This window comes from Heterodontus francisci, chromosome 23 (assembly GCF_036365525.1).
Source record: "Heterodontus francisci isolate sHetFra1 chromosome 23, sHetFra1.hap1, whole genome shotgun sequence".
NCBI lineage: Eukaryota > Metazoa > Chordata > Chondrichthyes > Heterodontiformes > Heterodontidae > Heterodontus > Heterodontus francisci.
Window position 1 is genome coordinate 2,180,335 of NC_090393.1, and position 15,766 is coordinate 2,196,100.

General features: G+C 44.3%; 1 protein-coding gene across 11 annotated transcripts in view; it reads right to left on the reverse strand.

Moving 5' to 3' along the window:
• dnah10 (dynein axonemal heavy chain 10) overlaps window positions 1–15,766 on the reverse strand; it is a 323,633-nt gene that overhangs the window by 131,707 nt on the left and 176,160 nt on the right. For 10 of the 11 annotated variants that reach the window (XR_010977212.1, XM_068054492.1, XM_068054490.1 and 7 more), the window contains 5 exons: window positions 12,939–13,058; window positions 9,436–9,581; window positions 8,206–8,358; window positions 5,946–6,206; window positions 4,882–5,054 (listed from right to left, as the gene is read on the reverse strand). Coding sequence is in view for 10 of the 11 variants with exons in the window: in XM_068054492.1 (XP_067910593.1) it covers window positions 4,882–5,054; window positions 5,946–6,206; window positions 8,206–8,358; window positions 9,436–9,581; window positions 12,939–13,058 (853 nt within the window). In the remaining variant the exon portion in view is untranslated. The remainder of the gene's footprint in view (window positions 1–4,881; window positions 5,055–5,945; window positions 6,207–8,205; window positions 8,359–9,435; window positions 9,582–12,938; window positions 13,059–15,766) is intronic. The other variant, XM_068054489.1, reaches the window with a different exon arrangement.

The window sequence follows — 15,766 nt, forward strand, 5'->3', positions numbered from 1 at the left end:
AAGTGCAGAAGGTTTTAGTTTAGGCAGGCATCAAGATTGGCGCAGGCTTGGAGGGCCGAATGGCCTGTTCCTGTGCTGTTCTTTGTTCTTTAAAGCTGGAATGAGAGAGAAAGGAGTTGTGTTGTATGATTTTAAGTAATACTATTATTAGTCACCAAACAAGTTGTCTTTATATAACAGCTCAGGTTCTGGGCATTCAGGAAGGATACAATGGCCACGGAGGCGGTACAGGGCAGATTCCCTGGAATTATACCAGAGCTTAAGAGTTAAATTATGAGGGCAAGTTGCATAAACTTGGCAGAAACTTGAGTTTAGAAGACTGAGCTGTGATCTGATCAAGGTAATTAAAATAATGTAAGGATTTGATAGAGTAGATAAAGAGAAACTAGTTTATCTGGTGGGGGAATCCAGAACAATGGGCCACAATCTTAAAACTATATCTAAGTCATTTGGAAGGGAAATCAGGAAGCACTTCTTCATACAAAGAGTTGTGGAAATCTGGAACTCTCTCCCCCAAAAGGCTGTGGATGCTGGGAGTCATCTGGAGCTTTCAAGACTGAGATGGAAAGATTTTTGTTTGCTAAGGGTATTAAGGGATATAGAGCAAAAGGTAGGTAAATGGATGCCATTGATTCCCTAGCCAGCGGAAAAGCCCCTGGGAAGGACAGCATTACCCCTGAAATAATCAAGAGTGCCAAGCCTGCTATACTCTCAGCACTACATGAACTGCTATGCCTGTGCTGGGACGAGGGAGCAGTACCCCAGGACATGCGCGATGCCAACATCATCACCCTCTATAAAAACAAAGGTGACCGCGGTGACTGCAACAACTACCGTGGAATCTCCCTGCTCAGCATAGTGGGGAAAGTCTTTGCTCGAGTCGCTCTGAACAGGCTCCAGAAGCTGGCCGAGCGCGTCTACCCTGAGGCACAGTGTGGCTTTCGTGCAGAGAGATCGACTATTGACATGCTGTTCTCCCTTCGTCAGATACAGGAGAAATGCCGTGAACAACAGATGCCCCTCTACATTGCTTTCATTGATCTCACCAAAGCCTTTGACCTCGTCAGCAGACGTGGTCTCTTCAGACTACTAGAAAAGATCGGATGTCCACCAAAGCTACTAAGTATCATCACCTCATTCCATGACAATATGAAAGGCACAATTCAACATGGTGGCTCCTCATCAGAGCCCTTTCCTATCCTGAGTGGTGTGAAACAGGGCTGTGTTCTCGCACCCACACTTTTTGGGATTTTCTTCTCCCTGCTGCTTTCACATGCGTTCAAATCCTCTGAAGAAGGAATTTTCCTCCACACAAGATCAGGGGGCAGGTTGTTCAACCTTGCCCGTCTAAGAGCGAAGTCCAAAGTACGGAAAGTCCTCATCAGAGAACTCCTCTTTGCTGACGATGCTGCTTTAACATCTCACACTGAAGAATGCCTGCAGAGTCTCATCGACAGGTTTGCGTCTGCCTGCAATGAATTTGGCCTAACCATCAGCCTCAAGAAAACGAACATCATGGGGCAGGATGTCAGAAATGCTCCATCCATCAATATTGGCGACCACGCTCTGGAAGTGGTTCAAGAGTTCACCTACCTAGGCTCAACTATCACCAGTAACCTGTCTCTAGATGCAGAAATCAACAAGCGCATGGGTAAGGCTTCCACTGCTATGTCCAGACTGGCCAAGAGAGTGTGGGAAAATGGCGCACTGACACGGAACACAAAAGTCCGAGTGTATCAGGCCTGTGTCCTCAGTACCTTGCTCTACGGCAGCGAGGCCTGGACAACGTATGCCAGCCAAGAGCGACGTCTCAATTCATTCCATCTTCGCTGCCTTCGGAGAATACTTGGCATCAGGTGGCAGGACTATATCTCCAACACAGAAGTCCTTGAAGCGGCCAACACCCCCAGCTTATACACACTACTGAGTCAGCGGCGCTTGAGATGGCTTGGCCATGTGAGCCGCATGGAAGATGGCAGGATCCCCAAAGACACATTGTACAGCGAGCTCGCCACTGGTATCAGACCCACCGGCCGTCCATGTCTCCGTTATAAAGACGTCTGCAAACGTGACATGAAATCGTGTGACATTGATCACAAGTCGTGGGAGTCAGTTGCCAGCATTCGCCAGAGCTGGCGGGCAGCCATAAAGACAGGGCTAAATTGTGGCGAGTCGAAGAGACTTAGTAGTTGGCAGGAAAAAAGACAGAGGCGCAAGGGGAGAGCCAACTGTGCAACAGCCCCAACAAACAAATTTCTCTGCAGCACCTGTGGAAGAGCCTGTCACTCCAGAATTGGCCTTTATAGCCACTCCAGGCGCTGCTTCACAAACCACTGACCACCTCCAGGCGCGTATCCATTGTCTCTCGAGATAAGGAGGCCCAAAAGAAAGAGAGCAAAAGGTAGGTAAATGGAGATGAGGTACAGCTCAGCCATGATCTAATTGAATGATGGAGCAGGCTTGGGAGGCTGAATGTAACACCTTCAACATAAATATCCCAAGGTGATTAGAACTGACCAAAACACAGAAGATTTAAACAATGAGGAAGAACAGAATTGAAGCCAAGACTCAGCAATCATAATGTAGACAACAAACACTATTCCTATAAAGGTATGTATATTTTAAAAGCCTCAATAAAGAGAATGAATGATTGAATCTTTTCCTTGGCCAGGTTTCTCTGTGGGGGGGTGGGGAGGGGGGTTATTTTATGCTTTCCCCACTTTGGGTTTAGAGGTGGGGAGCGCATTTAATTGGGAACGATGGTTGGGGGGGGTGGGTGGGGGGAACCCACCACCTTCCTGCCTCCACCCAAATTAAGCCCAGGGTAGGAAGACCTGTGGATGCCCTTCCCACCCCACCACCAATTGAGGTCCTTAAGTGGGCAAGTAATGCCCAATTAGGGGCCTCACCCTGCTTCCGCTGGTATTAGCACAGCAGCGGGCAGGCCTGTTGCCAGACGAGGATCTCGCCAAGCAAACCCATGCAGGTTGCTTGCAGGCTCCAGAGTTGGGGGGCGGGGTCCCTCATTAAAAGACACAGTGTCTGAACAAGGGACCAGGCATCGGGAAGGGGAGGCCTGCTGAGAGCCATCCCCTGGCTCTTGCTGCCAACCCCACCTTACGCTCCCCCCCCACCTCTCCTGCGACCCCCACCCCATGAAATCCCTCCCACCCTGACTCACCTGTGGTCTGGTCCAGTGCCTCCGATGAGTCCAGTACCGGCAGCAGCCACTGCCTCCACGGCCTCTGATTGGCCGGAAGCTCTCAGTGGACAGGACTTCCATCGCCGGGGTCCTTAATCCCAGGGAAGGCCCACCACTGTCCATTTAAGTACCTACTTGGCACGTAATGCAGCGGGCCTTCCCCAAAGGAGGCGATGTGGGGCTCTCGCTGGTGCTTTAGCCAGTCGGCAAGACCCCAGTTGCCAAGACAAAATCCTAGTCTCTATCTCTAACCTGACAACTGCAGACAGTGTTCGCATTCTGGGTCAGCAGATCTACTTTACCCTACCCTGAGTTTCTGTATTCTTTTGCCCAGCAGATGGAGCTGCCTGACAGTTTTGGGACAGATTGGAGCAAGGGCTGTGAGAAAAGGAGGAGGGGATCCATGAGTGATGGTGCAGGAGCAGGGCTGAGGCAAAGATGAAACAAGCTGCAGTGTGGAATGCTGGTTCAGTGCCTTATTCACTACATTACTGCACCGTTTGCTGTAATGTTACCAGAAGGAAAAAGGTTTTGTACAATATAATTGATGAAATAATAAAAACAGAAACCGATTCCAAAGCAGAAAAGAACAGACACTAAACACAGAAATTAAATTGGAACAGAAAACAGATATTTCTTCCCAGCAGCACTGTCACACTATTGATGGTATACATGCACTAGAATGTTGTTACATCAAAGAAAGATGACTATCTTTACAATATTCACCACCCCCCCCCCCCCCACACACACACTTAAAGGGTGCAATCTGCATGTAAATATTCGATGCCATCCTTGGCTCAGTGGGTAGCACTCTCACCTGAGAGTCAGAAGATCTTGGGTTTAAGGTCCATTCTCGAGACTTCAGCGCATACCCTCGGCTATCACTTCAGCGCAGTACTGAGGGAGTCCTGCACTGCCTGAGGTCTCGTCTTCTGGATGAGACATTAAACTGGTGTAAAGTATCCCTTGATGTTATTCCAAGAAGAGCAGAGGGATTCTCCTGGTGTCCTGCCCAACATTTATGCCTCAACCAACATCATTAAAACTGATTGTCTGGTCATTTATTTCATTGCTGTTTGTAGGATCTTGTGTTGTTTCCTACATTACTACAGCAATTACACTGCAGAAATATTTTGTTGGGTGTGAAGTGCTTTGGGATGTCCTGAGGATGTGAAAGGTGCACAAAATGCACAGTTGTTTTTTTTCCCTTGATGATCACAAGCCAATCACAGGTAAAAAAGAAAAAGACACACCTACATTTGCACACAGGAAGCTCCCACAACCAGCAAGAGATAATGACTAGATAATCAGTTTTTATGATGTTGATTGAGGGATAAGACTTTTTTTGGCTAGAACACCAGGGATAACTCTCCTGCTCTTCTTCGAATAGTGACATGGGATCTTTCACAACCACCCAAGAGGATAGATGGGGCCTCAGTTTAACATGTCATCTAAAAGATGGCACCTTCAACAGTGCAGCACTCCCTTAGTACTACATTAGTGCCAACCTTGATTTTTGTGCTCAAGTCCCAGAACGGGACTTGAATCCAACCCTTGTGACTCAGAGGCAAGAGAGTTACCAACTGAGGCACAGCTGACAAGACACCAAGATAAGATAATAGGTAAGATAATAAACTTGAATTACAAAAAATCAGGCAAACACAATCCTTTCACCTCACCTCTCAGGAGTTGCAAGGACAAGTCCATTGTACACCCTGGACAGGTCTCGCAGATTGAAAATGTAGTGAAATTTTGAAGGAGTTGGAGGCAGGTCTTGTACAGTCAAATTGTACAGCTGTAGAGTAGCAGAGGTCATCTTAACACAAATGGCCTGAAGTTCCTCAGTGAAAGTCTGTACAACAAACAGTGATCAATTTAACAACACATCACTGCTCTCTCTTTCATTTTGTCCCTCACTGCTACAATGCTTCCTCTTTCAGTTGGGAAGATGGTACTACATGGGTCCCTACCTTTATTAACACACAAATGATCAAATAGGAAGCACAGAGCTTATATCATTGGAGTTACATTCATTCAGGTAGTTAATTGCTGTTGGAGATTTTTAAAATGTCAATTTTAAGTTTTACATTTTTGTTTTACTTGTCCTTTCTGTCTCTTTTTCTCTCCCTCAATCCAATCTTTCCTTCCCTTTATTTTTATTTCTGGACCTGATTTGACATTGAATTCACCTACTCTAATTCACCTCCCTCTTAGTCCTTCCTCTGTTTATTTCTCAGTCCTTGGATCTTTTTGGTTAAGGAGTTGTGCTGTTTGTGCCACTGATCACCAAGATCCCAGATGCCTCATTACTCTTATTGCGCCGTTATCAGCTTGCACTTACAACGATATAAAATTTTGAGCTGAAGGGTGCAGGAACAAGTGTAACTAACAGAACACACTGTGAGATGCCCCACTCCACCAAATTCTGAGCCAGTATTTTATTCAGGTATGCAGTCACACTTGATGACAGAGATCACTGTGAGCACTCCCACCACTGTCCAGTCCCTGCTCAGCTAACTCAGGGTAAATCAGAGATCAAACATGAGATCTTTCTGGTTTGGTTTCCAGAGAGAACAATTAGGAGAGGCTACTAGAACCAGGGCTCATCTGAGTTTCTGAACTGAATTCCTGCAAAAGATTTTAATCATTAAGCTGCAATATAGAGGTAAAAATTACTCATTAATAGATTACTTTCCCTCAAAATGAGTAAGTGTATAAATACGTTTCATTTTCCAATAATTACCATCAGGTGTCCTTTCAGAATTGAAGCGTAAATTGAAAACAGTGATTCCTCTGCTGGGAATGTTACATTGAAAACACAAAAGAGCGAGATAAATCTAGGATCCACTTCATTACGTCCACCTCCTGCTTTTCCCATTGCAGCAACAAAGCCCAAGTCTTTCAGGATCTTATAGTTCAGTTCCTTAGCACGATCATACATTCCACCTTTCTCCAGGAGAAGCTTCAGCAGGGCTATGGGTTGCTGCGTGCCATATTGGTCGACCTAGTTTTCAACAATCAACAAGTCAACTAAATCTTGAAACAAAAGAAGTGATTTTAGGAGGAAAATCATCGAAATTAGACAGGGGGTGCTGAATTATTGACAAGTACAACTAATTTAAAATAGCTTCACTTTAACACACACCATTCGAACCCTTGCTAAATTTTAATGGGGTAAATGCAATGCTCCCAGTCAGAATTTTGCAAGACGGGGGTCAGTGCTTCCAATTCACAACCTGCGTAATTTTCGATCTGCTACTTCTAATAATTATAGTTTTCCTCCTCATTTCTTATGGCTGAATAAGTGATTACAATTTTAGCAAAGAATTTCAATGGTGTCATAAATAACAAAAGGAAAGTTTCAGCAGTTTACAAAGATAATCTGAATTTAAAGAATGCATTCTTAGGACCATTTCCTGTTGCCAAAACAGAAATTGCTGAAGATACAAAGTTGTTCTGTCCAAATCTATAAAGAGAAAATACGGGCTGATGTTTCATGTGAATGACCATCTTCAGGACCCTTCTACATGTTGTTACTTCTCATATATGACTGTTTTCATCATTGTTGTTCTTACTGTTTTCAGAAATGATCCTTTCCCTGGAAATGGGAGCACATTTTGTGTCAACAATTGATAAACTTTGCTTCTTGCCCTTCCTGTACTGGTACAGTTGGACTCATGAAAACAGCCCAGGACCCAGCTGTGAGCCTTGTCCCAATCACCTGTGTTTCTCAACAGATGCACTGTCCCATGTGCTCTTTGACCTCCGTTGATGACCTTCTCAGCATGGTTTGTTAGCCTAGCTTGGATGTTCTACCGGTGTTTCTCCTTTTCTGGCTCTCCACAGAAAGCAGGGGAATGCTACTCAGCGGTTGGTTTAACCCAACAACTGGAAGAGCCTCACTGAATGATAGCTATTGATCAGGTAGCTTCTTTTTCTATGGGGAACTGTCACGTATCTTCCTGTTCGCTATCGATCATTCTCGCTGTGTAACGGTAACAAGTATGGTAGCTAAGGGAGTGGGGGGGGGGCGGAAGTGGAATTAAGGCAGAAAATCAGTCATGATCATACTGAATGGCAGAGCAGGCTTGAGGGGCCGTATGGCCGATTCCTGCTTCTATTTCTTATATGTTCTTAGCTGACTGGGAATCCACTCTAGTAAGTATGACAGGATCTACACCTCCTTCAAATGAACTGCTTTTATCTCCTCACTCCCATGATAGTCACACAAATGTTATTTTAAATGGTTGTTATTAAAAACTCAGAACTTTGCTGAGCACACTGAAATCATGTGAGCACAACAGCATACAAGCTGAACAACAGGGTCACCTGTTAAACAGTTTGTGCATTCAGTTGTTTCCCCACTATCTAGGTGAGCTTACTTTCAATATACAAGATGAAGTAGGGAATCATGGGATAATTAGCAAGACGAATGCTTAAAAAATACTAACACTGTTAGGTAGGCCAATGAAGCAAAAAACTGCTAACACTGCAAATAATGTATAACCTCAACTGTGAAGATATAATTAAAGGGAGACGGGATTGGAGGAAGGGACAAGAACAAAGAAGGGAACTGAGCGATCGAACCACAAATTGATGGCCTTGGAACAGATAGATGATTAAAATAAACTGATATGAAGGAACAAAGGAAGGCCTATGTTGGAATAAGCAATTAGCCAAGTGATTATGTGAAAATAGTTGATGCAGAGCATGTCACGCGAAGGTGATGTATAAGTATGTGGATTGAACACAGGAGTTTTGAGTCACCTCTTGGATCTCACTGAGAGACGTACTCCCCTGTATACATACTTGCATCTCTGAATAAATTTTGCTTGCTTCACCTACAGCCGTCTCGTATGAAGTTCTCAATAGTACTCCACAACACAAGATAACTACCTCCTATTGTCCTAGGATGTAGCATAGTGATCAGTGTGCTATTATATGCACTTTAAAAAAAAAATTCATTGCCTAATTTATAATAAATATACAACCACCCCACCTACCCGTGGCATGTTCATATCATCAATGAAGACCAAGAGACGCTTTCCCATTGGTGGTCCATAGGTAACTTTGGTTCGTTTCTCTACATTTGCCTCCAGGTTTCTTTGTACATCCATTGAGGTGGTACGAGATGAGAAGTTGATCGTCAACAACAACTGAGTGATCAAACAAACATATTTAAAACTCCTTAAACTGTCAACTAAAGCAAGTGATAGATACAGAGAAAGACTGGAGTAATCAGAGAATCGTACGGCACAGGAGGATGACAGTTGGCCCATCGTGCCTGTAGCAGCTCTTTGAAAGATCTGTCCAAGTTGGTCACACACCCAGCTTTTTCCCCATAACTGTCTTTTAAAAGTTCCAATGGAATCTTATTTCACCACACTTACAGGTAGTGCCTTCCCAATCTTAATAACCCTCTGTGAAGAAACTTCTCCTCATTTCCTGTCTTGTTCCTTTGCCAATTATCTTAAATCTGTGCCCTCTGATTACCAATTCACTTGCCAGAGGAAATACCTCCTCTAGCAAGCCTTCTCATTATTTGGAACACCTCTATTAAATCTCCCCTTAATTTTCTCTGCTCTGAGGTCAACTGCAGCTTCTCCACATAACTGAACTCCTTCATCCCTGGTGGCTTGATGGTAACCCTCCTCTGCACCCTCTCCAGGGCCTTAACATCCTTCCTAAAGTGTAGTGCCAGAACTGTGCACAATGTTCCAGCTGAGGCCTAACCAGTGATTTGTAAAGGTTGAACATAACTTCCTTGTTTTTGAATTCAATGCCCCTATTTACAAAGCCAGGTACCCCATACACTTTCTTGACTGCCTTATCAACTTCCCGTGCCACCTTCAAGGATTTGTGAATATACACCCCGAAGTCCCTCCATTCCTAAAAATAGTACCATTTAAATTATACTGCTGCTGTGTTGTTTCTCCCAAAGTGCATCACTACACACTTAACTGCATTAAATTGCATCTGCTATCTGTCTGCCTACTTCACCTGTCTGTCTATGTCCTTCTGAATTTACTATCCTGTTCACTATTGACTACATTGCTAAGTTTTATATCATCCACATATTTCCAAACTGTACTCCCCACACCCAAGTCTAGATCTTTTTTACATATAAAAAAAGCAACAGCCTAAATACCGACCCCTGGGAGAACCCATTGCATACTTGCTTCCAGGAAGGAACTAAGTAATGGATGAGAAGACAGTAAAACACTGGTACATACATTAACATCTGTGTTCAGACTCTTAAGGAAGTTCTGTGTCGTAGCAGTCTTGGAAGTACCAGATTCTCCCATAAGCAGTACAGGATGCTTAATTTTCACGATCTGTTCAAGTAGCCAACTGACACGTGTTGTATCAACAGTAGGAACTGGAAATGATTACACAAGGTTTAACTGTAGCAAACCATGTTAGTTTATTTCAATGTTTACATATATTAAAAATCTTACATCTGAACACTTGCTGTCAACTTTTTCCTACTTTAAATTCCTATATCCACTCAGGAATTACACCCACCACCAATGATAGCAGTGTAGCTGTTCGTAGAAGGAATTACAGTGTGACAAGTTTACATAGAAAATTTCCCTTCTAAACGTTGACATAGGAATTTATATAACGAAATTATGAAAATAAGGACTGAATAAATTACTTTAAAATGGCAATTGAATTACATCTGCTGTCCTGGTCCAATTACCACCCCCCCCCCCCTTCGCCAATGCTCTAAGTCCACCCCACCTGAAGACTACACTTGGGTAACGCTACAAGTGATTGGCAAGTCTGAAGTAAATTAGTTTATTTAAGTAAAAATATATATCTCTCCCAAAACACATAATTATACTTATCCTCTATAACCCAAAATGGAAAGTTTCTTTGTGGCATTATGGCAAACATAATGACATGAGGAAAAACTTTTTCACACAGCAAGTGGTTAAGGTCTGGAATGCGCTGCCTAAGAATGTGGTGGAGGCAGGATCAATTGAAGCATTCAAAAGGGAATTAGACAGTAATATGAAAAGGAAGAATGTGCAGGGTTATGGGGAGAAGGCGAGGGAATGGAACTGAGTGAATTGCTCTTACGGAGAGCCAGTGCAGACACGATTGGCCGAATGGCCTCCTTCTACACTGTAACAATTCTGTGATTGTGCTCATCAAGTACTTCCAGAGCAGGTAGAACACAGCTAGATGCAGACTAAAGCTCCCTTCACTATTTTTTTTATTCATTAATGGGATGTGAGGGTTGTGGGCAAGGCCCATCCTTAATTGCAATTTGAGAAGGTGGTGGTGAGCTGCCTACTTGAACCGCTGCAGTCCATGTAGTGTAGGGACAAGCCACGGTGCTCTTAGGAAGGGAGTCCCAGGATTTTGAATCAGTGACAGTGAAGAAACGGCGATATAGTTCCAAGTCAAGATGGTGTGTGGCTTGGAGGGGAACTAACAGGTGATGGTGTTCCCATGCATTTGCTGCCCTTGTCCTTCTAGGTGGCAGAGGTCGCGAGTTTGGAAGGTGCTGTCGAAGGAGCCTTGGCGAGTTGTTGCAGTGTCTTGTAGATGGTACACACTGCTGCCACTGTGCCTCGGTGGTGAAGGGAGTGAATGTTTAAGGTTGTGGATGGGGTGCCAATCAAGCAGGCTGCTTTGTGTCGAGCTTCTTGAGTGTTGTTGGAGCTTCACACATCTGGGCAAGTGCAGAGTATTCCATCACACTTCTGACCTGAGCCTTGTAAATAGTGGACAAGCTTTGGGGAGCCAGGAGGTGAGTTACTCGCCACAGATTCCCAACTTCTAACCTGCTCTTGCAGTCACAATATTTATTTGGCTGGTCTAGTTCAATTTCTGGACAATGGCAACAAAGAACAGTACAGCACAGGAACAGGCCGTTCGGCCCTCCAAGCCTGCGCCGATCTTGATGCCTACCTAAACTAAAACCTTCTGCACTTCCGGGGTCCGTATCCCTCTATTCCCATCCTATTCATGTATTTGTCAAGATGCCTCTTAAACGTCTCTAGCGTACCTGCTTCCACCACCTCCCCCGGCAGCAGGTTCCATAGCTAATGCCCTCCAGACCAGGCAACATCCTGGTAAACCTCTTCTGTACCCTCTCCAAAGCCTCCACGTCCTTCTGGTAGTGTGGCAACCAGAATTGCACGCAATATTCTAAGTGTGGCCTAACTAAAGTTCTGTACAGCTGCAGCATGACTTGCCTATTTTATACTCTATGCCCCGACCGATGAAGGCAAGCATGCCGTATGCCTTCTTGACTACCTTATCCACCTGCGCTGCCACTTTCAGTGACCTGTGGACCTGTACGCCCAGATCTCTCTGCCTGTCAACACTCCTAAGGGTTCTGCCATTTACTGTATACTTCCCACCTGCATTAGACCTTCCAAAATGCATTACCTCACATTTGTCTGGATTAAACTCCATCTGCCATTTCTCCGTCCAAGTCTCCAACCGATCTATATCCTGCTGTATCCTCTGACAATCCACATCACTGTCCGCAACTCCACCAACCTTTGTGTCGTCCGCAAACTTACTAATCAGACCAGCTACATTTTCCTCCAAATCATTTATATATACTACAAACAGCAAAGGTCCCAGCACTGATCCCTGCGGAACACCACGAGTCACAGCCCTCCATTCAGAAAACCTTCAGGAAGATGATGGTGGGGGATTCAGCGATGGTAATGCCATTGAATGTCAAGGGAAAATGGTTAGATTCTCTCTTATTTGAGATGGTCACTGCCTGGCACTTGTGTAGTGCGAATGTTATTTGCCACTTATCAGCCCAAGTCTCAATGTTGTCTTGGTCTTGCTGCCTGTGGGCATGGACTGCTTCAGTATCTGAAGAATTGCAAATGGTATTGAACACTGTGCAACCAACTGTGAACATCCCCACCTCTGACCTTATGATGAAGGGAAGGTCACTGATGAAGCAGCTGAAAATGGTTGGGACTAGGACACTACCCTGAGAAACTCTGGCAGCGATGTCCTGGGGCTGAGTTGATTGGCTTCCAACAACCACAGCCATCTTCCTTTGTGATAGGTATAACTCCAACCAGTGAAGAGTTTTCCTCATTTTCCATTGACTTTAATTTTGCAGGGGCTCCTTGATGCCACACTCTGTCAAATGCTGCCTTGATGTCAAGGGAAATAACGCTCACCACACCTCTGGAATTCAGCTCTTTTCTCCATATTTGGACCAAGACTGTAATGAGGTCTGGAGCCAAGGGTTGCTGGTGAAACTCGAGCATTGGTGAGCAGGTTATTGCTGAGTAAGTGCCACTTGATAGCACTATCAACAACACTTTCCATCACTTTGCTGATGATTGACTGCAGACTGATGGGGCGGTAATTGGATTTGTCCTGCTTTTTGTAGACACGACATAGCTGAGCAATTTTCCACATTGTCGGGTAGATACCAGTGTTCTAACTGTGCCCTAAAATGTTGCTCAGCCCCACCATCAGAACATCTATGTGGTATTTCCCATTTCTCACACAAGTCACCCTTAGAGTATGAGGTACTTTGCTAATTAATGATGCACTAGGGGCAGGTTTGTACTTTCAGCTGATGCCCATTCGGATTTAATCTGCCTAAACGTCCCACATCGGACCCTGACAACAGCAGATAGAACAGACTTTAATCCTATCATTCTGGGCCCTGTAATGAAAGTCCAATATCAAGCACACTACACATGTGGCCCCCTGATTCAAGAAGACAAAAACTTACCAAGAATATCTATAAATTTTATTTGAGGATCATGGACATATTTGGGCACAAGCTTGGCCCAGGCAACCCATTTCAGCTTCACATCATCAAAGTGGAAGTCATAAAGAGTTGGTAGCTGGCCTACAACAAATAAAAAAGCTCAAGAGTGTAACATTACTGGATAATTAGTATGAAAACTTATAGCTTCCTGAAGGTCCACTCACCAGGTCAACTGTGAAAATAAAATTAGATCGTGCAAGAGGACATGCGCAAAGAAATAAAAACTATCAGGGACTTTAAGATGCAATACAACAAACAACTAATCAGATTCATTTTTACTTTATAAAAATAATCAGGAATATACTTGTCACAGGTATTAGAAGACCGAAGGCCAGTAGTCTCCACTTCTGCAATTGATGCCCTATGCTTACAGTTAGTTGCCTCGTCAATCATTCCAGGTCTCTGAAATGTATATTTGTGTCTGCCTCCACATCACCCAGCACATTTGCTGCCAAAACCCTCGTCCACACTTTGTCACCTACAGCCTTGAATATTTCAATGATCTTCTGGTTGGCCTCCATAAACTTCAGTCCATCCAAAAGTCTACCTGCCCATAATCTATGCTGCATTAAGTCCCACTCACCAATCACCCTTGTACTTGCTGACGTATGTTGGCTCCCAGGCTCCCACCATCCCAAATTTAAAATTCTCATCCTCGTATTTAAATCCGTATCTGCACAACCCCTCCAGCCCTACAATGCTCAATGATCAATGCTCTGAAATAGCTCCGCTTCTCCAACTCCGGTCTTTTAAGCATCCTCCACTCCCTTCGGCCCACCTTAAGCCGTTTAGGCTCTATGGTCTGGAATACCTTCCCTAAATCTCTCTGCCTCCCTTTCCTCCTTTAAGACCCTCCTTTAAAAAAATCTTTGACTAAGCTTTTAGTCACTCCTCCCAATGCCTCCTTCCATGGTTTGGTGTCAATATTTGTCTGATTACACTTCTGTGTGGCACCTTGCGACATTTTTTTTCCTTTAAGGGTTACATATAAATGCAAGTAGTTGTCTCTTTCAAGTGAGACAGAATTTGGTGTCGGTCTTTGATACACCATTAAGGGGTATCGTGCCAGACAAAAACTCTATTAGGCTTTTGTTTCAGGTCTGGTCTTGCAAAGACTTCGCAAACAGTGAAGTGTCTGCTGTCTATTTCCCATATACTTGAGTAATGGAACTAATAATTATTATTATGGGCATGTTGAGAGAAGGAACTCCTTGACTTTATAAATAGAGGAATAGAGTACAAAAGCAAGGAAGTTTTGCTAAACCTTAATGAAACACTGGTTAGGCCTCAGTTGGAGTACTGTGTTCAATTCAGGGCATCAAACTTTAGGAGGATATTAAGGTCTTGGAGAGGGTGCAGAAGAGCTTTACTAGAATGGAACTGGGGATGAGGGACTTAAGTTATCTGGAGAGAATGGAGGATCTGGGGTTGATCCCTTTAGAGCAGAGAAGGTTCAGAGGAGATCTGATGGACCTGTTTAAAATCATGAGGAATTTTGATACAGTAATTAAGGAGAAACTGTTTCCACTGGCAGAAGGGTCAGTAACCAGAGGACACAGATTTAAGGGGACTGGCAAACAAACCAGACGCGACATGAGTAACCATTTTTAATGCAACAAGTTGTTGTGATCTGGAATGTGCTCCTTGAAAGGATGGTGGAAGCAGATTCAATAATAACTTTCAAAAGGGAATTAGATAAATATATGAAGGGAAATAAATTTACAGGCTATGGGCAAAGAGCTCTTCTAAAGAGTCGACAGGCATAATGGGCCAAATGGCCTCCTTCTGCGCTGTAGCATTCTATGATTCTATGAGAAGGGGGTCATTTCACCTATTGTAATTGTTGAGCCTGTTATCTGCTCTGTATCTTCAACAATTAAATACAAAGAGAACAAAGAACAAAGAAAATTACAGCACAGGAACAGGCCCTTCGGCCCTCCAAGCCTGCGCCGATCCAGATCCTCTATCTAAACCTGTCGCCTATTTTCTAAGGGTCTGTATCTCTTTGCTTCCTACCCATTCATGTATCTGTCTAGATACATCTTAAAAGACGCTATCGTGCCCGCGTCTACCACCTCCGCTGGCAACGCGTTCCAGGCACCCACCACCCTCTGCGTAAAGAACTTTCCACACATATCCCCCCTAAACTTTTCCCCTCTCACTTTGAACTCGTGACCCCTAGTAATTGAATCCCCCACTCTGGGAAAAAGCTTCTTGCTATCCACCCTGTCTATAGCTCTCATGATTTTGTACACCTCAATCAGGTCCCCCCTCAACCTCCGTCTTTCTAATGAAAATAATCCTAATCTACTCAACCTCTCTTCATAGCTAGCGCCCTCCATACCAGGCAACATCCTGGTGAACCTCCTCTGCACCCTCTCCAAAGCGTCCACATCCTTTTGGTAATGTGGCGACCAGAACTGCACGCAGTATTCCAAATGTGGCCGAACCAAAGTCTTATACAACTGTAACATGACCTGCCAACTCTTGTACTCAATACCCCGTCCGATGAAGGAAAGCATGCCGTATGCCTTCTTGACCACTCTATTGACCTGCGTTGCCACCTTCAGGGAACAATGGACCTGAACACCCAAATCTCTCTGTACATCAATTTTCCCCAGGACTTTTCCACTTACTGTATAGTTCACTCTTGAATTGGATCTTCCAAAATGCAGCACCTCGCATTTACCCTGATTGAACTCCATCTGCCATTTCTCTGCCCAACTCTCCAATCTATCTATATTCTGCTGTATTCTCTGACAGTCCCCTTCACTATCTGCTACTCCACC